This window comes from Leucoraja erinacea, unplaced genomic scaffold (assembly GCF_028641065.1).
Source record: "Leucoraja erinacea ecotype New England unplaced genomic scaffold, Leri_hhj_1 Leri_462S, whole genome shotgun sequence".
NCBI classification, from domain to species: Eukaryota; Metazoa; Chordata; class Chondrichthyes; order Rajiformes; family Rajidae; genus Leucoraja; species Leucoraja erinaceus.
The window spans coordinates 66,379-94,140 of NW_026576363.1; the positions used below are offsets into that span (position 1 = coordinate 66,379).

Here is a 27,762-nt window from a genome sequence, read left to right on the forward strand (position 1 = left end):
GGGGGAGAGAGGGGGAGAGAAAATGGGGGAGAGGGGGGGGGGGAAAAAAGCGGGGGGAGAGAGAGGGGTGTACTGAGAGGGGAGGGGGAGAGGTGGGGAGCAGGGAGGGGAAGGGAGGGTGGAGGGAAGGGGGTAGAGGTGTGTGGAGGGGAGGGGGTTAGGGGAGGAGGAATGGTGGGGGGGGGGAGGGGGGAGAAAAAAGAGGGGAGACAAAGAGGGAGGGAGAGGAGGGGGGGGGGGAAGGAGAGGGGTCAAGAGGGGAGAGGGGGAGTGAGAGGAGGGGGGGAGGAGAGGAGAGGGGGAGGAGAGAGAGGGGGGAGAGGAGAGGGGGGAGGGGAGAGGGGGGAGGGGGGGGAGAGGAGAGGAAAGGGGGGAGAGGAGGGGGGAGAGGATAGGGGGGTGAGGAGAGGGGGGGAGAGGAGAGGAGGGAGGAGGAGGGGGGGGAGAGGAAAGAGGGGGAGAGGAAAGGGGGGGGAGAACCTAAAAAACATTTTAGAACCAAAAAAGACACATACTGCAAGCATTGTAGAACCAAAAGAGACACTTTTTGCAAACATTTTAGAAGCAATAAACACTTTTTGCAAACATTTTAGAACCAATAGACACATTCTGCAAGCATTTTAGAACCACTAAGGACACTTACATTTGAGCAGACATATGTTCAGTGTTATTCACAGTTCAGAGAAACGTGACCCTCTGCCTTCCTCCAGCTTGCAGACACTGATTGAGGCACACCACTTCCTGGATTTATAGTCCCACCCCCCTGCCGCCAGCAGGGGCAGCAGAGAGAATGGGGAATTTTGTAAAATCATTAATACCTCTGTCATTTTTCATCGACGGGAAAAATCCTCGGCACACATACGGCGGAGCGGGGCTCTGAGCAAGGTGGCCAAAAATGACGGCCGTAGATGGCGGCGTTCTCTCGGAAACCACAGCACAGATGGCCAACCAATAGTATATGGACACATTGATCTGCTCTGTATTTATTTAAGCCTACAATATTCTGTTGTGCTGAAGCAAAGCAGGAATTTCATTGTCCTATCTGGGACACATGACAATAAACTCTCTTGAATCCTGTACGGATGTTGTAGCCAACGGGCCCCATTCCTGTGTTATATTTTTTATATTCTATGTAATTTTTTATTCAATTGGATTCAGTGGTCCAACAACACAGGACAATCTAACAATCCCTCTCCCTGACCAGGTGGTTTATTTCACTGCAACATTCCCGTACGTGGTTCTGACCGTACTTCTGATCCGGGGACTGACCCTGGAGGGAGCCTGGAAAGGGATTGAATTCTATATTGGAAACCAGTCGGACTTCTCAAAGCTAGCTGATGCTGAGGTAAATCACTGAATGACCCATCAAGGTTTAGATGTGTTTTTATTGTATGAACTATTTCTTTCTTCCCTTCATTGATTGTGCTGAACGTTATTTGGGAATTGGTGCTCATGTGTGAGATCTAATTCCGTGGTGTACACGGCGACCAGTGATCATCACGTACACCTGCAGAAACCTACATACTAGGGACAATTTCCAATTGTACTGAAGAAAATTAATCTACAACCATTTTGTTCTTTGTGTGGTTGAATTTATTTGAGTCCACTTCCGGTGGCTGCTATGAAGCAGTGAAGGCAGCTGCACTGAGCTCTCCTCCAGACAAATCGTGTTTAAAGTCCACTCCCATGCCAGGATCGAGTTAAACATTCTTATCAGGTTTGCTGAACGTCAAGGGTACTGACTCCATCAAACGGTACTGGTGGATTTGGGATTTAAAACGATCTTATCGTAAAAACTGGATGAGAAAGAGAAGAGGTCAAAGAGGACCCAAGAAGACTACAATCAGTTTCCAGCTCCAAAAAGCTCTGGATGAGCTTGAAACCACCCCTGAACCCACTTTTGAAAGTTTGGAAGAGGAGCTGGAACCTCAACAACCTACAAGCGATATGGCTGCGAGAAGTGATACAAAGGAGAAAGAAATGAAAAGCTGGGAAGAAACGGTAAGAGCTAATATTCTTAAAGACATTACAAAAGATCTTCAAAAGCAATTTGCCAAAATGAATTCTACAATTCAGAATAACTTCTCCACTATGGAGGGCAATCTTTCTAAGAAAATTGATAATAGCTGCGGCGAAGTAAAAGAGCTTTATGTAGCCCTGAACCAGCAGTTTAAAGATTTGGAGTCCAGGACAGCAAATGAAATGGAAAGTATGCGGAGAGATTATAACAACAAACATGACACCCTGCTGAAGCAATTAACAGACATGGAAAAATTGATGGAAGAAATCCAGGGTGAAATGGAACAGATGAGCCAAGAAATAACAGGTCTGAAAAAACAACACGATACGAATTGGGAGTTAACGAATAAACTGAATGAGAAATGTCAAGATTTAGAAGCCAGGTCAAGGAGGCAAAATCTGAGAATAGTAGGAGTTAAAGAGGGTGCTGAACACGGCCTTCAAATGCGTGATTATATTACTAATCTACTTAAAGATGTTTTCAAACTTCCTGAAAAACTAAAGATAGATCTGGCTCATCGAGTGGGTCGCTTCCAAAAACATGATAATGCTACACCAAGGCAAATTATTGTAAAGTTCCTAGATATTTCAACTCTGGAAACTCTATTAAAGAATATAACCTATGGAGAAAATCTTACATTCGCTGATAATATCGTAAGATTCTACAGGGATTATCCTCGGGAAATTCTGGCAAAAAGACGCGAGTTTAAAAGGGCAAGCAGTATTTTATATGGACATTCTGAAGTTCATTATGGCGTGATCTATCCAGCAAAAATGCTAATTACGTTTAAGGGCAAGCAACGCTCATTCACGGACTCGGACTCTGCTTGCAAATACGCTCAGGAGATTTTAAACAAAATTCAAGGAGGAACAGAATAATAGCCATTTTATCTGTGGAACTTTGTTTTTTCTGTTCCAATTAAGACACTAGAACGCTTCAGACGGTTGCCAGACAGGCTTATCTGGCAAGAATGTGTTGTTCAATAACACAGGCCGAATTAAACTTCTGAACTGAAAGCACATATGAAAGCTCAAGGTCGCAAGCTCGTCACCAAACCCTTCAGCACGGAGAACTATGAGACCGTCTCCTTTTGAAATGGCCATGATATGAGGCATCTGTTCCACACTATATGACCTATTATCCAATTACGCGCAATAAACTCAACCAACGTTAAAGGCGTAATGTCCTATACTAACACGATTAACTATATAGCAGGAAGGGTGGGGGAGGTTAGACATATATTTTAAACACTAAATACTAATAATGAATTAACTAACATACAGGTAAATGAAAAGTGTAATTTTTGACGAGGTACTTTAACCCATAATTACTTTTATTTTAATCCAAATCTTTTACCTTCCCTTTTATTTTATTCTATTTTAAACTGTTCAGCGATGACCTGATATGATAATTTTGGTAACAATTAGAGGGAACCGACTAACGTTGGGTCAAATTCTAATAGGGGGATAAGGCCCAGTGCATAATCTCATCGACGGAGGTCAATTTAAAAACAAATCTAGCTACCTTAGGTGGCTTTTTTGTAATTTATCGCTTTTTTGATAAATTACATTCACTTTTTTTGTTTATTCACAATTATGTGTTGTATGACTCAATAATTTTTATGTACACTTTATTTTATGTTTTTCTCTTTCCCTTAATTATGTTTAATAGTGTCAGGAGATGTAGAACTACTGTAGAAATTATGAAGGACAACTCTGGATTCGGGATTCTGAGGTACTTGGCTGCATCACATGAATCATACAGTCTGGTAATAATAGCCAATGTAAGATAATAGTCAAATAAATATCGGAGGTCTCTCCTTCTGTAGTTGGAACATCAGAGGTGCGAATGAGCCAATTAAGAGGGGTAAAATTCTGGCACAATTAAAATCATTAAATATGGATATTGCTTTCCTACAAGAGACACATTTGAAACAACAAACTCAGATCAGATTAAAGGCAAATTGGATAGGTCAAACCTATTACTCCTCATTCACCTCTAAAGCAAGAGGCACGGCCATTATAATTCGGAAGGGCATACCTTTTAAATTAAAGAAATCCATATCTGATGAAGAGGGAAGATATGTTATAGTCACGGGAGAAATTTACAATACACCATTAACTATGATAAATATTTACGCGCCTAATTTTGATAACTCACAATTTTTTAGGAAAATAATAGATTTAATCGCAGAGCATAATTTTCAAAATATAATAATGGGGGGAGATTTCAACTGTGTTATAGACCCATACTTAGATAAATCAATAAAGCTAGGGAAGCGTCTTGTTAAAACTAAGACCTCTGAATTTTTAAATACTTATATAAAAAATAATAACATAGCTGATGTTTGGAGAATAGCAAATCCAAGTGGTAGGGAATATTCATTTTATTCATCAGTTCACAAAACTTATTCGCGAATTGACTATTTCTTATTGGACACAAAATTGATCCCGTATATGAATAATCCATCATAACATAATAGTATTATTTCTGATCACTCACCATTGACTTTTATACTTAAAATTGAGGGAATGCCGAGTATAAAACCTTTTTGGAGGTTCAATGCACACATATTAAATAACCCGCAGGGTTATGAGTATATAAAAGAACAAACAAATTTTTTTTCGAAATAAATGACACGCCGGGTATTTCTGCACCGCTATTATGGGAAACCTTCAAGGCATATATTCGCGGTGTCATAATCTCTTACCAAAGTTTTCAAAATAAGGAAAATAAAAGAGAGCTTCAGCGGATAGAACAGAAAATAAAATTACTAGAACTGGGCAATGCAACTGACCCAACCATAAATAAACATAATAAGATAACTTTATTGAAATATAACGTCAATAGAATACTATCGGCTAGAGTAATAAGATTATTCCAAATTACAAAACAAGCACACTTCGAATTTGGGGATAAGCCACATAAACTACTTGCGAGGCAACTGAAGCAACGAGAAAAGGAAATAACTAATAATAAAATTAAATCGGATAATGGTGAGTTTCTAACATTGTCTAAGGATATTAATAAGAGGTTTGCCCAATTTTATCATAATTTATATACATCTAAAATAAATACAGATGTAAGTAAAATTACAATTTTTTTAGATAATTGCAAGCTCCCAAAATTGGATAGTTTAGAACAAGAGCAATTAGGAGCACGGATTACTAGTGAAGAAATAAAACAAATAATAAACTCCCTGAAAAATGGGAAGACCCCAGGACTAGACGGTTTTAGTAATGAATTTTATAAAAGATTTCAGGAGTCAATCGTACCAAGATTATTCAATTTATACATGCAGGCTTATACTGAAAATAAACTACCAGAAACCCTAGCAGAAGCAACAATAACACTTATACCAAAAAAAGATAAAGATTTAGATGAACCGGGTTCTTTTAGAGCTACTTCACTTCTAAATACGGATCAGAAAATTTTAGCAAAGATTCTAGCTAGAAGGCTAAATAATTATATTAACAATTTAATAAAGGCAGATCAAATGCAATTTATACCCAAAAGACAATCATTTAATAATTTGAGAAGGCTTTTCAATATAATGTACTCTCATAATGAGGACAATGAAGATATTTCAGTTGTTACGCTGCTAACAACTTTAAACTACTTTACGATAGACCTACGGCAAAAATATTAACTAACAATATGCTATCTCCAAAATTTTACTTATCAAGGGGTAATAGGCAAGGGTGTGCCTTATCACCATTGCTATTTGCCCTTATGATAGAACCGCTGGCCGAAAGGATTAGAAATCACCCGAATATTCACGGATATAACACCAAGGACTCAAAGAATAAAATTTCATTATATGCTGATGATATCCTTTTATATATTACTAATACACAAACGAGTATACCCACCTTATTAACACTAATTGAGGAATTCGGCTCTTTTTCAGGATATAGAATAAATTGGAATAAAAGCGAAATTATGTCTTTAAAACCACAGGATTCGAGACACTTACTAAAATTCCCCTTCAAAATTGCAACAGAAAAATTCAAGTATCTGGGTATTCAAATTACGAGAAGACACAAATCATTATTTAGTGCCAATTTTATATCACTATTAAATAAACTGAATGATACGATTAAATTTTGGAAAACCTATCTCATTGATAGGTAGAATTAACGCTATAAAAATGACTTTCTTACCACAATTAATATATTTGTTTCAAGCGATCCCAATATATATTCCAAAATATTTTTTCAAAAAACTAGATTCCACTATCACTAATTTTATATGGGACTACAGAACACATAGAATCCAACAAAAGCATTTGTGCAAATCTAAAGAAGTTGGGGGTTTATCATTACCTAACTTTATGTATTACTACTGGGCAGTGCATATTAAGAACATAATGTACTGGCTGGATAGTTCCACTCAGCAGTTGGAGTGGATAAGAATGGAGAAAGAGGAGTGCTATCCGCACGATATAGGAACGATCCTGCTCTCACCGATAAAATTGAATAGTATAATATATAAGAAGAACCCAATTATTCACAATATAATAAGAATTTGGAAACAAATAAAAGTATCCTTGAAATTAAATAATTTATCAGTACTAACCCCACTATTGAACAACCCCGCATTCAAACCTTCTCTCATCGACAACACATATCAACAATGGGATAGACTGGGGATTGGGAAAGTAGGGGATATGTATGAAGTGGGCAAACTGTTATCATTTCAACAATTAAAATTAAAATTTAAATTGAAGGGTAATCAATATTTTAAATATATATAGGTATGTGACTTTATGAAGAAATATACACATAGATTTCAAACAATATTTTTAGACCCTTTAGAAGAAGCAATGAATATTAAGGCTGATTCACAAAAAATAATATCATACTTTTATAATAATATATTAAATAGAGAATCACCCTCAACAGAAGCACTAAGGGAAGATTGGGAACATGAGCTAATGATAAAGATCTCGAAGGATAGATGGGAAAAGTATTTGATGAATACACATAACTGTTCTATTAATGCAAGACATAATTTAATTCAATTCAAATTATTACATAGACTATATTATTCAAAAACGAGTTTGAATAAATTTTATCCAAACGTCTCTCCCAGATGCGATAAATGTTTGTTTCAAAACGCTAATATAACACATTCATTTATAGGATGTACAAAGTTGAATACATTTTGGAGTGATATATTTGATATATTTACAAAGCTTTTCAAGTCAAGAATAGAACCCAAAACGGAATGGATTACATTTGGAATAATAGGAGAAGATACCAATTTAAAATTGATAAAATGCTTTTTTTAATTATGGGTTAATAATTGGAAAGAAATTGATACTTACATTTTGGAAAAATACAACCATACCAACTGTTAAAATGTGGATTAGGAATATGATGGACATAGCACGCCTTGAAGAAATGAGACTCCGACTAATAGATAAATATGACCAATTCTTAAGGAGTTGGTCTCCTTTCATCGACTTTTTGGAATCATGTGATGCAGCGGTACCATAAAGATTGCTGATTTCAGTTCATGACGCGGATAGATCTACATCTCCGAATAAAGATTTGAAAATTTCTCTTTTAAGGGGCCTTCTCTTCTATTTCTACTTTCCACTTTCTCTCTTTCTTTTTTATTTTTTATATACACACTTCACGTTTTTCTACTCTCTACCATCTATGTTTCCACTTTTTCCTCTTTCTATTCTTTTCTTTTTCTTGTCTTGCTTACTTCTTTCTCATAACATAAAACTAGAGGTTGTACATAGAATGCATTATGGTATTACATAGTTGGCACCTAAAATTAGGTTCCACTGTACTGTTTTGTACTGTATTAACTTCTAATAAAATAAACAAAACAAAAAAAGAAAAACATGTAATTTATTTGAGTAAAATTTTGCAATGCAGACTAATTTTACCATCTGTGCAACAGGTCTGGAAAGATGCAGCAACACAGATTTTTTATTCGCTAGCAGTGGGTTCCGGCAGTCTAATAACCCTATCATCCTACAACAAATTCCACAACAACTGTTACAGAGACACCATCATTGTCTGTGTAGTGAACTATGCCACGAGTGTGTTTGCCGGATTTGTCATTTTCTCCGTCCTGGGACACATGGCTCACGTACAGGATAAGCCTGTTTCAGAAGTCGCTCAGTCAGGTAAAGCAAATTCAGCGAAGATCACCCAGGTATGGCCCTTTTTCTGAAACCAATCCTCCATCACATGAGAAATTGTACAAAACTACACCATATTTCTTGTAGGAATTGATCTTAAGTCCCAAAGTAATACAACAATTGGTGATGTGCAGGGAAGTCTTTGTTTACATGGAGGGTGTGAGTGTGTGGAATGCATTGCCAGGGCTGGAAGTGGAGGCATTTATGAGACTTTCGATAGACACATGGATATGCAGGGAATGGAGAGATATGGATCACTTGGCAGGCAGATGTGATTTGTTTAATATGTCATCATGTTCGGCACACATATTGAGGGTCGAAGGGCCAGGTTTTGTGCTGTACTGTTCTGTGTTAACACTGGTACTAGGTTACACTAACAAATTATAAAATGGTAACAATTAAATATAAATAGTAAAGGCACGGGCCAATTATGCCTACCTAAGAGATCGATCTCTGAAGTAGGCATAATTATCCCATGCCTTTCATCCGCAGTACATATAATAGGCAAAAGTATGTGCAGCTCATGTGCCGTTGATCCTGCTTCAAGCATTCAATGACAAGGGGAGCTGAAGGCAGCTGAGATTCTGCCTTTGCAACGTGGACTGCGTGCATGTGCTGCGCAGCAGCCTATTGCGCATGCGCAGCAAAAGTTTCTTGGCATGTTTTTACGGAGCGGAGCTCCGGTCGTGGAGCCATCACATTGTGGCCGGGGAGGGAAGTAGCTCAGGTGGCTGCAAGCGGCCGCCACGACAGGACAGCGAAACCCGCCTCCACCTCAGCGACTTCTGCCGGCCCACTCACGTCTGGCAGTGCTCACCGTCTGAACACCTCTCTCCTGCCGTTCGCCAGCCTCGCTCAAGTCAGCCACTTCCCGCAAATCCTTAAATTCCGACTGCAGGACATGGCCTCACTTGCTGCGCTGGGTGACACTGCATGGCATTCACTGCCCAGTCCGTGTCTTTCAATGTAGACCGGACAGTGAGGGGACCAGCTCAAGAGCGGGTCAGCGGACGATGGATAACAGGACAGCCGGCGGTGGAGCTTACTCCTGTGTCAGTGTGAGCAACCTCAATTGGTCCCTTGATCGCGCTGACACAGGAGTAGCTGCGATCCCAGTACCGAGCCTTGCGGTACCCCACTAGTCATAGAAACATATAACATAGGTGCAGAAGTGGGCCATTCGGCCCTTCGAGCCTGCACCGCCATTCAATATGATCATGGCTGATCATCCAACTCAGTATCCCGTACCTGCCTTCTCTCCATACCCCCTGATCCCTTTAGCCACAAGAGATACATCTAACTTCCTCTTAAATATAGCCAATGAACTGGCCTCAACTACCTTCTGTGGCAGAGAGTTCTAGAGATTCACCACTCTCTGCGTGAAAAATGTTTTTCTCATCTCGGTCCTAAAGGATTTCCCCTCTATCCTTAAGCTGTGACCTCTTGTCCTGGACTTCCCCAACATCGAGAACAATCTTCCTGCATCTAGCCTGTCCAATCCCTTAAGAATTTTGTAAGTTTCTATAAGATCCCCCCTCAATCTCCTAAATTTTAGCGAGTAGAATCCGAGTCGATCCAGTCTTTCTTCATATGAAAGTCCTGACATCCCAGGAATCAGTCTGGAGAACCTTCTCTGCACTCCCTCTAAGGCAATAATGTCCTTCCTCAGATTTGGAGACCAAAACTGTACGCAATACTCCAGTTGTGGTCTCACCAAGACCCTGTACAACTGCAGTAGAACCTCCCTGCTCCTATTCTCAAATCCTTTTGATTTGAATGCTAACATACCATTCGCTTTCTTCACTGCCTGCTGCACCTGCATGCCTACTTTCAATGACTGGCGTACCATGACACCCAGGTCTCGTTGCATCTTCCCTTTTCCTAATCGGCCACCATTTAGATAATAGTCAGCTTTCCTGTTTTCACTGCCTGCCATTCTGAAAGGGACCCGTTAATCCTTACACAGTTTAAATCACAGTTTGAGGATAAGGGGGAAATCTTTTAGGACCGAGATGAGAAAAACATTTTTCACACAGAGAGTGGTGAATCTCTGGAATTATCTGCCACAGAAGGTAGTTGAGGCCAGTTCATTGGCTATATTTAAGAGGGAGTTAGATGTGGCCCTTGTGGCTAAAGAGATCGGGGGTATGGAGAGAAGGCAGGTACAGGATACTGAGTTGTATGTTCAGCCATGATAATATTGAATGGCATTGCAGGCTCGAAGGGCCTACTCTTGCACCTATTTTCTATGTTTCTATGTCTACTCTTTGTTTCCTGTCTGCCAACCAATTTTCTATCCATGTCAGCACTCTACCCCCAATACCATGTGCCAAAATGTTGCACACTAATCTCCTATGTGGGACCTTATCAAATGCTTTCTGGAAGTCCAGGTACACTACATCCACTGGCTCTCCCTAGTCCATTTTTCTAGTTATGTCCTCCAAAAATTCAAGAAGATTATCAAGCATGATTTCCCCTTCGTAAATTCATGCTGACTCAGACCAATCCTGTTACTGCTATCCAAATGTGCCGCTAGTTAATCTTTTATAATTGACTCCAGCATCTTCCTCACCAACGATGTCAGGCCTATAATTCCCTGTTTTCTCTCTCCCACCTTTCTTAAAAAGTGGAATAACATTAGCTATCCTCCAATCCCCAGGAACTGATCCTGAATCTATAGAACATTGGAAAATTATCACCAATGCATCCATGATTTCTATAGCCACTTCCTTAAGTACTCTGGGATGCAGACCATCAGGCCCTGGGGATTTATCAGCCTGCAGTCCCTTCGGTCAATTTTGGTGAAATACATTATTGCTATTAATCGAGTTCAGTAGGTTCACCAGGTTAATTATCGGGATGGCGGGACTGATGTATGATGAAAGAATGGGTCGACTGGGCTCCCATTAGTCTACCCAACACCATTTCCTGCCTAATGTGGATTTCCGGCAGTTCCTCCGTGATCCTAGATCCTCTGGCCACTACTATATCAGGAAGATTGTTTGTGTCCTCCTTAGTGACGACGGATCCAAAGTACCTGTTCAACTCGTCTGTCATTTACTTGTTCTCCATAATAAATTCTCCGTTTCCAGTCTTCAAGGGTCCAACTTTGGTCTTAACTAATTTTTTCCTTGCCATATATCTAAAGAAGCTTTTACCATCCTCCTTTATATTCTTGGCTAGCTTACCTTCGTACATCATCTTTTCTCCCTGTATTGCCTTTTTAGTTATCTTTTGTGGCTCTTTAAACATTACCTAATCCTCTTGCTTCCCGCTCATCTTTGCTACGTTGTACTTCTTCTCTTTTATTTTTTATACTGTCCCTGACGTCCCTTGTCAGCCAAGGTCACCCCTTACTCCCCTTGGAATCTTTCTTTCTCTTTGGAATGAACTGATCCTGCACCTTCTGTATTATTCCCAGAAATACCTGCCATTGTTCTTCCATGATCATCCCTGCCATGGTATCTTTCCAGTTAACTTTGACCAGCTCCTCCCTTCATGGCTCCATAGTCCCCTTTATTCAATTGTAACACTGACACTCCAATCTACCCTTCTCCCTCTCCAATTGTAGATTAAACTTGACCATATTATGGTCACTACCTCCTATTGGCTCCTTAATCACAAGTTCCTTTATCAAATCCGGTTTCATTTTTTTGAAGAGAGGTTACTCGGGAAATTGATGAGGGTAAAGCAGTGGATGTTGTATATATGGACTTCAGTAAGGCCTTTGACAAGGTTCCTCATGGAAGGTTGGTAAGAAGGTTCAATGGTTGGGTATTAATGGTGGGAGTAGCAAGATGGATTCAACAGTGGCTGAATGGGAGATGCCAGAGAGTAATGGTGGATGGTTGTTTGTCAGGTTGGAGAGGCCAGTGACTAGTGGGGTGCCACAGGGATCTGTGTTGGGTCCACTGTTGTTTGTCATGTACATCAATGATCTGGATGATGGTGTGGTAAATTGGATTAGTAAGTATGCAGATGATACTAAGATAGAAGTAGAAGTACTAAGATGAAGTAGATTTTCAAAGTCTACAGAGAGATTTATGCCAGTTGGAAGAGTGGACTGAAAGATGGCAGATGGAGTTTAATGCTGATAAGTGTGAGGTGCTACATCTTGGCAGGACAAATCAAAATAGGACGTACCTGGTAAATGGTAGGGAATTGAAGAATGCAGGTGAACAGAGGGATCTGGGAATAACTGTGCACAGTTCCCTGAAAGTGGAACCTCATGTAGATAGGGTGGTAAAGAAAGCTTTTGGTGTGCTGGCCTTTATAAATCAGAGCATTGAGTATAGAAGTTGGGATGTAATGTTAAAATTGTACAAGGCATTGGTGAGGCCAATTCTGGAGTATGGGGTACAATTTTGGTCGCCTAATTATAGGAAAGATGTCAACAAAATAGAGAGCGTACAGAGGAGATTTACTAGAATGTTGCCTGGGTTTCAGCAACTAAGTTACAGAGAAAGGTTGAACAAGTTAGGGCTTTATTCTTTGGAGCGCAGAAGATTAAGGAGGGACTTGATAGAGGTCTTTAAAATGATGAGAGGGATAGACAGAGTTGACGTGGATAAGCTTTTCCCACTGCGAGGAGGGAAGATGCAAACAAGGGGACATGACTTGAGAATTAAGGGACTGAAGTTTAGGGGTAACATGAGGGGGAACTTCTTTACTCAGAGAGTGGCGGCTGTGTTGAATGAGCTTCCAGTGAAGGTGGTGGAGGCAGGTTCGTTTTTATCATTTAAAAATAAATTGGATAGTTATATGGACGAGAAAGGAATGGAGGGTTATGGTCTGAGCGCAGGTATATGGGACTAGGGGAGAATACGTGTTCGGCACGGACTAGAAGGGTCGAGATGGCCTGTTTCCGTGCTGTAATTGTTATATTGTTATATTATATTACATAACACTAAATCCAGAATTGCCTTCTCCCTGGTAGGCTCCAATACAAGCTGCTCTAAGAATCCATCACAGAGGCATTCCACAAACTCCCTTTCTTGGGGTCCAGTACCAACCTGATTTTCCCAGTCTACCCGCGTGTTGAAATCTCCCATAACAACGGTAGCATTACCTTTGCTACATGCCAATTGTGACTCCTGATTCAACTTGCACCCTATATCCTGGATACTGTTTGGGGGCCTGCTGATGTCCCATTAGGGTCTTTTTACCCTTACAATTCCTTAGTCCTTTCCAAACTGACTCCATATCTCCTGTTTCAATGTCACCCCTAGCAAGGGACTGAATTTCATTCCTCACCAACAGAGCTACCCCACCTCCTCTGCCCACCTGTCTGTCCTTGAATATTCAGTTCCCAGCCCTGGCCCTCTTGCAGCCATGTCTCTGTAATTCCCACAACATGATACTTGCCAATTTCTAACAATACAATACAATACAATACAATACAATACAATACCTTTATTTGTCATTTGAACCTCACATGAGGTTCAAACGAAATGTAGTTTCTGTAGTAACAGAAGTGTAGTAACAGAGCCTCAAGCTCATCCACTTTATTTCTTATACTTCGCGCATTCATATACAACACTTTGACCTCTGTATTCACCTCCCCCCTCGCAATTGGCCCTGACCTTACTCTTTTATCTCTTCTCGAACTTTCCTTCCCATTAATTTGAGAATCTTTTGTACTTTTTCCTGTACTCACTTCCCCTTCAACTCGATCTTTATACTCCCACTTTGTCAATCCCTCCCCCCCACTATTTAGTTTAAACCCACACGTGTTGCCCTAGGAAAACTGCCTGGCAGAACGTCGGTCCCCCTCCAGTTAAAGGTGTAACCTGTCCCTTTCGTACACGTGACCCCAGAAGAGATCCCAGTGGTCTATAAATCTAAAGCCTTGCTCCCTGCACCAGCCCCTCAGCCACACATTCAGATCCCTTATCTTTCTGTTCCTGTCCTCACTAGCACGAGGTACTGGAAGCAATCCAGAGATAACCACCTTAGAAGTCCTGCTTTTCAGTCTTCTTCCCAACTCTCTGAACTGACATTGCAGAACCTCCTTCCTCTTATTCCCGATGTCGTTTGTGCCTATGTGCGCAACTACTGCCGGCTGTTCACCTTCCCTCTCGAGGATGTTCTGAATTCGGCTTGTGACATCATGAACCCTGGCACCAGGGAGGCAACAGACCATCCTCACGTCTCGTAATACCCCCACATTCTCAAGCAAGTAATTTATATTGATAGCAAACAACAAAGGTCCCAGTGGAGATCTCAGCTGGATGCCACCTCTGGGCCGAAAAAACACCCATCCACCACTATCCTCTGCCTACCATCACAGAGCCAATATTGGATCCAGTTTGCCAAGAGACCTCGGATCCCAAGAGCACCTCACCTTCTGCAGAAGCCTGCCATGTGGGACTTTGGAGTTAATGGGAACGCAGAGCTACAATTATAATCATATCAGCCATGATCTTCTTAAAGGCGAGATGACTGAAAGGGGGGTCAGAACTATTCCTGCTACTAATCTGCACATTGCAAGTGCTTAGAGAGTTGGCTCAAGGGCAGTAACAGTTCCAAGCTGTGTTGAATTTCTCTGTCAAATCTAAAGAAAGAAAACTCAGTCATGTAGTAACAAAAAAATAATGTGACAGGGTACTTAAAAGCATTGATGTATACAGAGACCTTGCAGTGCATCCATAGCACCCTGAATTGGCAACATGGGTGGATAGGATGGAGAGTGACATTGTTAATTTAGAAACAAGGGTCCTGAACTTAAAGAAAGGTAACTTTGAGGGTATGAGACGTGAATTAGCCAAGATAGACTGGCAATTGATTCTTAATGGGTTGACGGTGGATATGCAATGAAAGGCATTTTAAAGACGGCATGGATGAACTACAGTAATTGTTCATCCCAGTTTGGCAAAAAGAATAAATCAGGGAAGGTAGTGCATCCGTGGATAACAAGTGAAGTCAGGGATAGTATCAAAGCGAAGAATGATTCGGCCAAATTAGCCAGAAAAAGCAGCATCCCAGAGGACTGGGAGAAATTCAGAGACCAGCAGATGAGGACAAAGGGCTTAATTAGGAAAGGAAAAATAGATTCTGAAAGAAAACTGGCAGGGAACATAACAACTGACTGCAAACGGTTTTTTATAGATGTGTGAAGAGAAAAAGATTAGTTAAAACAAATGTAGGTCCCTGGCAGTCAGAAACGGGTGAATTGATCATGGGGAACAAAGACATGGCAGACCAATTGAATAACTGCTTTGGTTCTGTCTTCACTAAGGAAGACATAAATAATCTGCCGGAAATAGCAGGGGACCGGGGGTCAAATGAGATGGAGGAACTGAGTGAAATCCAGGTTAGCCGGGAAGTGGTGTTAGGTAAATTAAATGGATTAAAGGCCGACAAATCCCCAGGGCCAGATAGGCTGCATCATAGAGTACTTCAGGAAGTAGCCACAGAAATAGTGGATGCATTAGTGATAATTTTTCAAAACTCTTTAGATTCTGGAGTAGTTCCTGAGGATTGGAGGGTAGCTAATGTAAACCCACTTTTTAAAAAGGGAGGGAGAGAGAAAACGGGGAATTACAGGCCAGTTAGTCTAACATCGGTAGTGGTGAAACTGATAGAGTCAGTTATTAAAGATGGGATAACAGCACATTTGGAAAGTGGTGAAATCATTGGACAAAGTCAGCATGGATTTATGAAAGGTCTGACGAATCTTATAGAATTTTTCGAGGATGTAACTAATAGAGTGGATAAGGGAGAACTAGTGGATGTGTAATATCTGGTCTTTCAGAAGGCTTTCGACAAGGTCCCACATAAGAGATTAGTATACAAACTTAAAGCACACGGTATTGGGGGTTCAGTATTGATGTGGATAGAGAACTGGCTGGCAGACAGGAAGCAAAGAGTAGGAGTAAACGGGTCCTTTTCACAATGGCAGGCAGTGACTAGTGGGGTACCGCAAGGCTCAGTGCTGGGACCCCAGCCATTTACAATATATATTAATGATTTGGACGAGGGAATTGAATGCAACATCTTCAAGTTTGCGGTTGACACGAAGCTGGGGGGCAGTGTTAGCTGTGAGGAGGATGCTAGGAGGCTGCAAGGTGACTTGGATAGGCTGGGTGAGTGGGCAAATGCATGGCAGATGCTGTATAATGTGGATAAATGTGGGGTTATCCACTTTGGTGGCAAAAGCAGGAAAGTAGACTATTATCTGAATGGTGGCCGATTAGGAAAAGGGGACATGCAACGAGACCTGGGTGTCATGATACACCAGTCATTAAAAGTAGGCATGCAGGTGCAGCAGGCAGTGAAGAAAGTGAATGGTATGTTAGCATTCATAGCAAAATAATTTGAGTATAGGAGCAGGGAGGTTCTACTGTAGTTGTACAAGGGCTTGGTGAGACCACACCTGGGGTATTGCGTACAGGTTTGGAATCCTAATCTGAGGAAAGACATTCTTGCCATAGAGGGAGTACAGAGAAGGTTCACCAGACTGATTCCTGGGATGTCAGGACTTTCATATGAAGAAAGACTGGATAGACTCGGCTTGTACTCGCTAGAATTTAGAAGATTGAGGGGGGATCTTATAGAAATCTTATAGAAGTCCAGAACAAGGGGTCACACAGTTTAAGGATAAGGGGGAAATCTTTTACGACCGAGATGAGAAAAAACATCTTGCCTTCATAGACTGGGGGCTTGAGTAAAAGAGTTGGGACGTTCTAAAATTATGCTTTAAGTATCAGTCAGAGAGAGATTCTCTCAATCTTTAATGCACCATTTCCATTGTTTCACTGTTCAGGTTTCGGTTTGGTTTTCATTGCCTACCCAGAGGCTCTTGCGCAGTTACCATGGGCTCCTCTATGGTCCGTTTTATTTTTCTTCATGCTGCTCACGCTGGGACTCGACAGTCAGTTTGCCGCTCTGGGTAAGAGCCATGTTACTTCACTAAGCCAGTGGTTTTCCAGCTTTCTTGATTGATAGCAGAAAAGTGAAGAGTTACTGTGAATGATGCTGGTGGATGAATGATTGGCCAATAATCTTGAGTGCTAACACCATGACCCTCTTTTGCCCACCAGCATCAGACACAAACCCATTTAAGACTTTAACAGCCACCCCTACCTGAGAATCAGTCACAATGATATTGGGTTTATGAAATCAAATAATGAGTATAGTGTTTCGGGCCGAGCCAGCTTGGTCTCGAACCGTTGTTGGTTGAACTCAAGAAATCGCGTGGACCTGGCGTGATCTTGGCCGACCAATCAACGCCAACCTGGGTGGCCAGCTTACCGACCACAATAAAGTTAACAATAAAGTCCATTACCGACTACAATAAAGTTAACACCCCCCCTCCCAGTCAACGCCTCCCTTCCTGACGAGCTAAACTACTTTTATGCTTGTTTTGATCGGGACAATAAAACACCAGCCATCAAAGCTGCTCCACATCCGAATGAACAACCCCTCAGTCTCTCCACCTCTGCTGTACAAGATGCACTGAGCAAAGTGAATAAGCACAAAGCTGCCGGCCCTGATGGCATCCCCGGGTGTGTGCTCAGGGCATGTGCTGGACAACTATACCTGGTCTTCACTGACATTTTCAATCTGTCACTGGCCCAGGGTGTCGTCCCTACTTGCCTCAAGATCTCAACCATTGTGCCAGTGCCCAAACAGTCAGCTTCAGGGAGTCTCCATGACTTTCGCCCAGTGGCACTCACCCCCGTCATCGCGAAGTGCTTTGAGCGACTGATCTTGGCTCACCTCAAATCCAGCCTCCCTCCCACACTGGACCCCCATCAGTTTGCCTACCGGCCCAACAGGTCTACAGAGGACGCCATATCTGCGGCCCTACACTCTGCCCTGACCCACCTGGACAATAACAACTCCTACATCAGGTTGTTGTTCATCGACTTCAGCTCCGCATTTAATACTGTCATCCCCGCTAGCTTGATCACCAAACTCAGCAGACTTGGCATCATCACCTCCTTCTGCAATTGGACACTGGATTTCCTCACCAACAGACCCCACAGTCTGTTAGGATCAACAACCTCACCTCCTCCACTCTGACACTGAACACCGGCGTGCCACAGGGCTGTGTGCTCAGCCCTCTCCTCTACTCCCTCTTCACCCATGACTGCGTCCCTATGTATGGCTCCAACGCCATCATAAAATTCGCCGATGACACCACGGTGGTAGGACTGATCAGGGACAATAACGAATCAGCCTACAGGGAGGAGGTCCAACACCTGGCAGCTTGGTGTACCAACAATAACCTCGTCCTCAACTCAAAGAAGACGAAGGAAAGCATCGTAGACTTCTGGAAGATCAGAGGTGGCAGACATACCCCCATCCACATAAACGGGACTGAGGTGGAGCGCGTCTCCAACTACAAATTCCTCAGGGTACATATTTCAGAGGATCTGTCCTGGTCCCTCAATACCACCAAACTGATCAAAAAGGCGCAGCAGTGCCTCTACTTTCTGAGGAGGCTTAAGAAAGTTCACCTGTCCCCCCAGATCCTGTCTTCTACCGCTGTACCATTGAAAGCATCCTGACCACCTGCTCCATGGTATGGTACAGCAGCTGCACAACAGCTGACAGGAAGGCACTGCAATGGGTGGTGAAAACCGCTCATCACATCATCGATGCCCTGTCAGGGAGGCAGTACAGGAGCCTCAGGTCTCGCACAAGCAGGCTGAGGAACAGCTTTTTCCAAAATACCATTACCCTGCTGAACTCACAGGCCCGACGCTAGCTATCTTTTATACTCTTTTATCTGTATATATTTATTTGCCTATGTACTTGTTTAATTCATCCACATTGTACATATTGTTTTAACCAGTATTTTTACTACTTTGCACTCTGATTAGATGCTAAACTGCATTTCGTTGTACCTGTACTCGTATTTGTGCAATGACAATAAAGTTGAATCTAATCTAATCTAATCTAATTTAATCTAGCTGACGGGGTGCAGTTGACGGAGCTAGTCTTCACTTCGCAGTCAACACGTTAATCAATCACAATCATAATCACAATAATAGTTTATTAGCCAAGTATGTTTTGCAACATACAAGGAATGTCATTTGCCAAGTCAGTCATACACACACATCTTGCCCTTTTGTACTAATTGTTGAGCTGTATCGTTTAAATATTAAACTGAGTATTTATACAACACGCGAACCTGTTCAGTGGTGACGCCGATGATCCAATACGGCCTCTTTTGGATTTCATCATGCCTGGAGGAGACAACCCAGATCAGCAGAATGCAGTTTCACTCAAACTGCCCACCTTCTGTGGCCCCGTGTGGTTTGAACAAGCCAAAGCCCAATTCCACATCTGCCAGATAACTGCTGATGTCACCAAGTAGTACTACGTGGTCAATGCACTGGGCCAGGAAACCGCCGGGCGCCTCCTCGATCACCTTCGCCAGCCACCAGCTGATACCAAGTACGAAGGGATCGAGATGCGCTTCAAGGATACATTCGGTCTCAGCCGCTGGACACAAGACCTGCCTCCTTTTCGACGAGGTCTTCCTCGAGCAGATTCCTGAGGGCATTTGCCTGCCTCTCGCGGATGACGATTTCACCGACTCCTGGCGGTTGGCATCCCGTGCGGACATGTTGCGGCAGGCCAAACAGTAGGGTGGGCCACCATCAATCAGGTGGCGGCTGTGCCTCGGCAGGTCATACGGGCGGCCCCAGCCTCCACAGAAGGTGCGGCAGTGATGTCGGCCTCGAACGGCGCCAGCAAAGACAAGTGGTGCTACTACCACCAAAGGCGGGGCTCTGAGGCCCGCCGATTGGGACCACCCTGCACGCATGAGAGAAACGCCCTGGCCGGCCATCAGTAGTGGCAGCTGTGGCCGGCCAAAAACATCGCCTCCTCTACACCTGGGATCGTCATTCAGCGCGGCGCTTTATCGTTGACCAGGCCAGTGTTTTGCCCCCCTCGGGCACTGACATTTGTTCCGGAAAGAAGGTGCCTCCCCTGACTGCCGCCAACAGCAGCAACATCAGAACATATGGGGTCCGCACGATCCCACTCAATGTCAACTCTTGTCGATTCAAGTGGACATTTACCATTGCCGATGTCTCGCTACTGCTGCTGGGCGCCGACTTCCTCTGGGCGCACTCCCTGCTGCTTGACGTGAAAGGACAATGTCTCGTTAATTCTGAGACATCTGAGTCGATCGCCTTGCGCCACGCCGAATTGACTGTGCCCCACCTCGGGTCGGTGACCTTCTCCGACAACGAGTACGCCAGGATCTTGGCCGATTTCCCTGACATCATATCTCCCCAATTCATAACGGCCAGCACCAAGCATGGTGTGAAGCACCATATCCCCTCCAATGGACTGCCATTCCACGCAGGCTCCGACAAGCTCCAACTGGTCAAAGACGAGTTCCGCAAGATGGTGGAAATGGGCATAGTGCGCCACTCAGACAGCCCGTGGGCATCCCCGCTTCACATGGTCCCCAAAGCGTCTGGGGGCTGGAGACCCCGTGGGGACTGCCACCATCTCAGTGCTCCCATGGATTTTGAAGCAATAGCAACAAAGAGAAGCAGGAGAAAGCACTGATTGGCTCTAGCCAGAGTGGGAGGAGAGTTAGAAGTGAGTCAGAGGGGAAAAACAGTTTAAAACTGAGGAATTTGGTTTGTAAATTGGTAAATTAGGCAATTTAGCAGTCAATATTAGCAAGACGGCTCTCAGGGAGCGACAGTGAGGGAAGTGCCCTGCGAGAAAATTGTTAGTCTTTGGCTCGAGAGTCATCGGCGAGGAGGCTGATGAAAGGAGGATACGCAAAACGCTGAAGAGGTAGAGATGAAAGAAGGAGGTCAGGCAAGCTGATTCAGTGTGATGCTTGCAGTATGTGGGAGGTCAAGGACACTGCTGGTGCTTCTGACTGTTACAAATGTGAGAAGTGCATCCAGGTACAGCTCCTGAAGGGCCGTGTTTGGAAACTGGAGAAACAAGTGGATGACCTCAGGTTTGTCCAGGAAACTGAGTCGTTCGTCGACAAGTCCTACAGTAAGATTGTTACACCTAAGGTACTGGAAGAGAGAAGGTGGGTGACGGTGAGAAAGGGAGGGAAACATGGAATGCAAAGGTCCCCGGGTGTTGTACCTCTTGTGAACAGGTTCACCCACTTAGAAGCTGTCGGGACAGAAGACGTTATCACACTGAGCGGCGGTCTGGCTTGTGAAGCAAAAAGTGCTGTTGAGCCAAAACCAAAGAGGCCAACGTCAGGCAACGCCATTGTAGTTGGAGACTCCATTGTGAGAGATACGGACAGGGGTTTCTGCGGCAACAGACGGGATTCGAGGATGGTGTGCTGTCTTCCTGGTGCCAGGATCCAAGATGTCACGGATAGAGTGCAGAAAATCCTCAAGGGCAAAGGTGAACAGCCAGAAGTGGTAGTGCAGATCGGTACAAATGATGTCGGAAAGAAGGGGATGAATATTCTGCAGCGTGACTTTAGAGAGCTCGGAAAAATGCTGAAAAGCAGGACCTCCAGTGTTGTTATCTCTGGTTTGCTTCCAGTTCCTCATGCTGGCGAGAGCAGGAACAGGGAGATACGGGACCTGAATGTGTGGCGGAGGCAGGGTTTTAGATGCTTCGATCACTGGGATCTGTTTTGGAGTAAGGGGGAACTGTACAAAAGGGACGGATTGCATCTTAAAAGGTGGGGGACCAGCATTCTGGCAGGCAGGTTTGCCACTGCTACACGGGTGGTTTTAAACTGAATAAGGGGGGTGGAGTGTCAAGTGGTATAGTTGAGGACGGAGTTAAAGGGAAAGAGAGTAAACAGATGGTTAATGACCCCAGAATTAACGGGAAAGGAAGCTCACAAAGGGATAGGAGAGTATGGCCAAGTGTAATAGGGATTGATGTGAAAGGTGAGATGCGTAAGGAATTAAAAGTATTGTATATGAATGCGCGAAGTATAAGAAGTAAAGTAGATGAGCTTGAGGCTCAGTTAGAGGTTGGTAGATATGACATTGTGGGGATTACTGAGATGTGGCTGCAGGGGGATCGGGCCTGGGAACTTAATATTCAGGGTTATACATCCTATAGAAAGGGCAGGCAGGTGGGCAGAGGAGGGGGGGGTAGCTCTGCTGGTGAGGGATGGAATTCAGTCCCTTGCGAGGAAAGACATAGGGACCGACGAGGTAGAGTCACTGTGGATTGATTTGAGGAATAGTAAAGGCAAGAAGACACTATTGGTGTTATGTACAGACCCCCAAATAGTAGCCCGGATGTAGGGTGTAAGTTGCAGCAGGAGTTAAAACTGGCATGTAACAAAGGTAATGCCACTGTGGTGATGGGGGATTTCAATATGCAGGTAGACTGGGAAAATCAGGTTGGTTCAGGACCCCAAGAAAGAGAGTTTGTAGAATGCCTCCGAGATGGATTCTTAGAGCAGCTTGTAATAGAGCTGACCAGACACAAGGCAATTCTGGATTTAGTGTTGTCCAATGAACCAGATATGATAAGAGAACTTGAGGTAAAGGAACTGCTTGGAGGTAGTGATCATAATATGATTAGTTTTCATCTGCAAGTTGAGAAGGAGTTAAATCGGAAGTGTCAGTGATGCAGTTGGACTAAGGGGATTATGAAGGTATGAGAGGGGAGCTGGCCAAGGTAGACTGGGAAGGGATCCTAGCAGGAATGACGGTGGAGTAGCAATGGCAGGAATTTATCGGCATAAGCCGGAAGACACAGGATAATTTTCTTCCAAAAAGGAAGAAAGATTCTAAGGGGAGTAGGAGGCAACTGTGGCTGATAAGAGAAGTTAGGGATAGAATAAAACTAAAAGAAAAGATGTATAACACAGCAAAGAATAGCCGGAAGCCAGAGGATTGGGAAACTTTCATAGGACAACAGAAGGAAACAAGACGGGCAATACGGGTTGAAGAGATGAAGCACGAAGAGCTGGCCAGGAATATAAAGAAGGACAGTAAAAGCTTCTTTCAATATGTTAAGGGGAAAAGAGTAGCAAAACCAAATGTGGGTCCCTTGAAGGCAGATGGGTGAAATTATTATGGGCAACAAGGAAATGGCAGAAGAGTTGAATAGGTACTTCGGATCTGTCCACTAAGGATGACACAAACAATCTCCCAGATGGACTGGAGGACAGAGGATCTAATGGGGTAGAGGAACTGAAAGAAATTTTCATTAGGCAAGAAATAGTATTCGGTAGGCTAATGGGACTGAAGGGTGATAAATCCCCTGGGCCTGATGGTCTGCATCCCAGGGTCCTCAGGGAGGCGGCTCTAGAAATAGTGAAAACGGGGAATTACAGAGCAGTTAGCCTGACTTCGGTGGTGGGAAAGATGCTGGAGTCAATTATTAAAGAGGTAATAATGGGGCATTTGGATAGCAGTAAAATGATTAGTCCAAGTCAACATGGATTTATGAAAGTGAAATCATGCTTGACTAATCTTTTGGAATTTTTTGAGGATGTGACAAGTAAAATGGATGAAGGGGTGCCAGTGGATGTGTGTATCTAGACTTTCAGAAAGCCTTTGATAAGGTCTCGCACGGGAGACTGGTGACTACAATTAGAGCACATGGTATTGGGGGTTGCGTGTTGACATGGATAGAAAATTGGTTGGCAGACAGGAAGCAAAGAGTAGGAGTGAACAGGTCCATATTCAGAATGGCAGGCAGTGGCGAGTGGAGTCCCGCAAGGCTCCGTGTTGGGGCCACAACTGTTTACCATATATATTAATGATTTGGAAGAGGGAATTAGGAGCAACACTAGCAAGTTTGTGGATGACACAAAGCTGGGTGGCAGTGTGAACTGTGAAGAGGATGTTAGGAGGTTTTAGGGTGACCTGGACAGGTTGAGTGAGTTGGCAGATGCGTGGCAGATGCAGTATAATATAGATTAATGTGAGGTTATCCACTTTAGCGGCAAAAACAAGGGGGCAGATTTTTATCTCAATGGGGTTAGGTTAGGTAAGGGGGAGGTGCAGCGAGACCTGGGCTTCCTTGTACACCAGTCACTGTAAGTTGGCTTACTGGTACAGCAGGAGGTGAAGAAAGTAAATGGAATATTGGCCTTCATAACAAGAGGATTTCAGTATTAGAGTGAAGAGGTTCTTCTGCAGTTGTATAGGGCTCTGGTGAGACCACATCTAGAGTATAGTGTACAGTTTTGGTCTCCTAATTTGAAGAAGGACATCCTTGTGATTAAGGCAGTGCAGCGTAGATTCACGAGATTGATCCCTGGGATGGCGGGACTGTCATATGAGGAAAGATTGAAAAGACTAGGCTTGTATTCACTGGAGTTTAGAAGGATGAGGGGATATCTTATAGAAACATATATAATTATAAAAGGACTGGACAAGCTAGATGCAGAAAAAATGTTCCCAATGTTGGGTGAGTCCAGAACCAGGGGCCACGGTCTTAGAATAAAGGGGAATGGCCTCCTCCTGCACCTATTTTCTATGTTTCTATGTCTCAAGAGGTCACAACAGCCAACCGGTACCCTGTCCCCCACATCCAGGACCACGGCAAGCCTGGACGATGACAAGGTTTTTTCCAAGATCGACCAGGTACACAGCTACCATCAGATTCCGGTCCACCCAGACGACATCCCCAAGACAGGCCTCATTATCCTATTCGGGCTCTTTGAGTTCCTTAGCATCACTTTCGGCCTCAAAAACGCTGCCCAAGCTTTCCAACGGCTCATGGACATGGTGGGCTGCGGGCTGGACTTCGTGTTAATTTATCTCGATTACATTCTCGTCGCCAACTGTTCTCGCCAGGAACACCGCACATAATTCCGGCAGCTCTGCCAGAGGCTCAACGAGCATGGACTGGTCATCAATCTTGCCAAGTGTCAGTTTGGCCTCACTTCCATCAACTTCCTTGGCCTCCACATCAACCAGCATGGAGCGGTCCCGCTCCCGACCACGGTCGAGGCCATTCACAAGTTTGCCAAATCCTCTACTGTGAAGAGTTTGTCAATGAGCATGGTCAACTTCTACCACCGCTTCGTGCCAGCAGCCGCCAGGATCATACAATCGCTGTTCAAGGCCCTGGCCAACCAGCCGAAAGAGCTCGTTTGGGACAACACGGCCATGACCACGTTTAACAACTCCAAGGAGGCGATGGTAAGGGCAAAGATGCTAGTACATCCATGGCCAAACAGCTGTCATGGTTGATGCAACTGGCACAGCCGTGGGTGGAGTGATGGAACTGATCGATGGAAGCTGGCAGCCCCTTGCCTTTTTCAGTCGTCATCTGAGACCAAGCAGAAGTACAGTGTTTTCAACCGGGAGCTCCTTGCTCTCTAACTGGCCATCCGGCAATTTCCGCTACTTCGTCGAAGGCAGGGATTTCACAGCTTTCACTGATCACAAGCCTCTCATGTTTGCCTTTGTCAAAGTGTCTGATCCTTGGTCAGCCCGACAGCAGCGCCACCTGACCTACAACTTGCGTCCAGCATATCGCAGGCACGAGCAACCAGGTCGCAGATGCGATGTGCTTCACCGCCATCAATGCCATCCATGCTCTGGCCCCAGGTGTTGACTACACGGTCGTGTTGGCCGCCCTGCGAGAGGATGAAGAGACGCTCGCCTACCGCACCACCATCTCAGGGCTGCTGTTGGAGGATGTGCGATTCAGGCCCGCTGACACCATAGTCTTCACCCTACCATAGTTACTCAAACAGACGCAACTAAATTTAAGGTAGCTCTATTTCTCCAAGAAACCTTTTTTGTTTAAGTCCACCCCCACCACCTCCAGTTTAAATTCCATTTGGAATATTTTTGGAGGTCCAGGAAACCAAGAACCAAGAATTCATCGATCACATTCTATCCAATTTGTGTTATGTGTTACAAACAATTAATCAGTCTTCTCATTTTATACTTTCTTTCATCAGAAACAAGCATAACAATTCTGCTGGACATGTTCCCTTCATTTCTTCGGACAAAGCGCCTTTCTGTGACGATCGCCATTTGTTTGTCATTCTATGTCCTTGGCCTTGTATATGTGACACAGGTATGTTTTCTCCATGATCATTTAAATGCTAACGGACAAGTAGCGAAAACTGGGTGGGTTTGGATTTGATGGGTTGGATTTTAAAGACGAGCCCCATAGAATTTTACCCCACCACCATTGTGACACGTTGAGTGGGGACGGGGAATCCATGAAGTGATCCACTTTACACCACTCCATCTGTCAATGCCTCGTGATGTGTCCAACCGTCCCCATAATTTACCCCAAGCCCAGCTCTGACAATCCCTCCGGATGCATCCATCCAAACTCCTAGTGTCAGCTCCCTGATTCCCCTCGGGAACCCCTGAGTCTTTGTTCAATCCCTCACCTCCACTGCCAGCCCACATCTCTCCTGTGATCTCACCATGCAATTTACTTGCAATTTGGCACATAGCCCTCCGGACCCTTCCTATCCATACATCTGTTTCATGCTCTGATCATCTCCTAGCCCTTCACATGGTCTCTGGGATCCAGTCAGAAACATAGATCACCCTGTATTTTATTTCCCGTCCTAACAACTCTGTTCCATCACACTTCAACCAGCTTTCCTCCAATCCCAGAACTCGACATGGCATGGCACCTCCATCCAATCCTCCCCAATCCCAGCCACCGTCCCTCAGATCCGAGTGCTGATCCTTCAATCACACTGATATTATGACCTCCAAACCCTATCTACCAAGGGCGGAAAACCCGGGGGGGCCAGAGGGGACACGTCCCCCCCATGTTTTGAGAGATGGGTGACATCTCTCCAGGTTAACCTGCCTGGGCTTGCGGGAAATATGGCCAGAAGCAGCGCTGGTATCCCGTCAGTCCAGACAGGGCTGTTGGTTAGCCCGGTCTGGACTAGCCCGGTCTCCACCCACGGTGCCAGCCAGTTTCATACTGACTGGTTGTGCCCAGAAGAAGCAACGTAAAATGGACATACCTGGACAGGTATATGGATAGAAAAGGTTTAGAGAGATATGGACCAAATGCAGGCAAATGTGACTAGGTTAGATGGAGCAACATGGTTGGCACAGATGAAGTATAGAAACATTCAAAAATAGGTGCAGGAGTTGGGCATTCGGCCCTTCGAGCCAGCACCACCTTTCAATATGACCATGGCTGATCATCTAAAATCAGTACCCCATTCCTGCTTTTTCCCCATATCCCTTGATTCCTTTAGACCAAAAGCTAAATCTAACTCTCTCTTGAAAACATTCAGTGAATTGGCCTACACTGCCTTCTGTGGCAGAGAATTCTACAGATTCACAACTCTCTGGGTGAAATAGTTTTTCCTTATCTCAGTCCTAAATGGCCGACCCCTTTTTCTTAAACGGTGACCCCTGGTTCTGGACACTCCCATCATCAAGGGTTTTTCCTGCATCTAGCCTGTCCAATCCTTTAAGATTTTATATGTTTCTATAAGATTCTCTTTCATCTTTCTAAATTCCAGTGAATACAAGCCCAGTCGACCCATTCGTTCACAATATGTCAGTCCCGTTGTGAAAGTTAGCTTCTTAAAAAGCAGATAGCAACAACGTTGAAGGTAGACCATGGCAATCTTTAATTGATTCGTGAGACGGAAGTGGCGAGATTACAATGAGCACAAACATTGCTCAGTGCTTCTCGT

At 43.9% G+C, this 27,762-nt stretch overlaps 1 protein-coding gene across 1 annotated transcript in view; it reads left to right on the forward strand.

Annotated features, from left to right (window-relative positions):
* Positions 1-27,762, forward strand: part of LOC129693893 (sodium- and chloride-dependent neutral and basic amino acid transporter B(0+)-like) — a 62,145-nt gene that overhangs the window by 21,048 nt on the left and 13,335 nt on the right. Inside the window, exons 6-9 of the mRNA XM_055630631.1 lie at positions 1,205-1,345; positions 7,940-8,168; positions 16,948-17,073; positions 26,035-26,153. Of these exons, the coding sequence (XP_055486606.1) occupies positions 1,205-1,345; positions 7,940-8,168; positions 16,948-17,073; positions 26,035-26,153 (615 nt within the window). The remainder of the gene's footprint in view (positions 1-1,204; positions 1,346-7,939; positions 8,169-16,947; positions 17,074-26,034; positions 26,154-27,762) is intronic.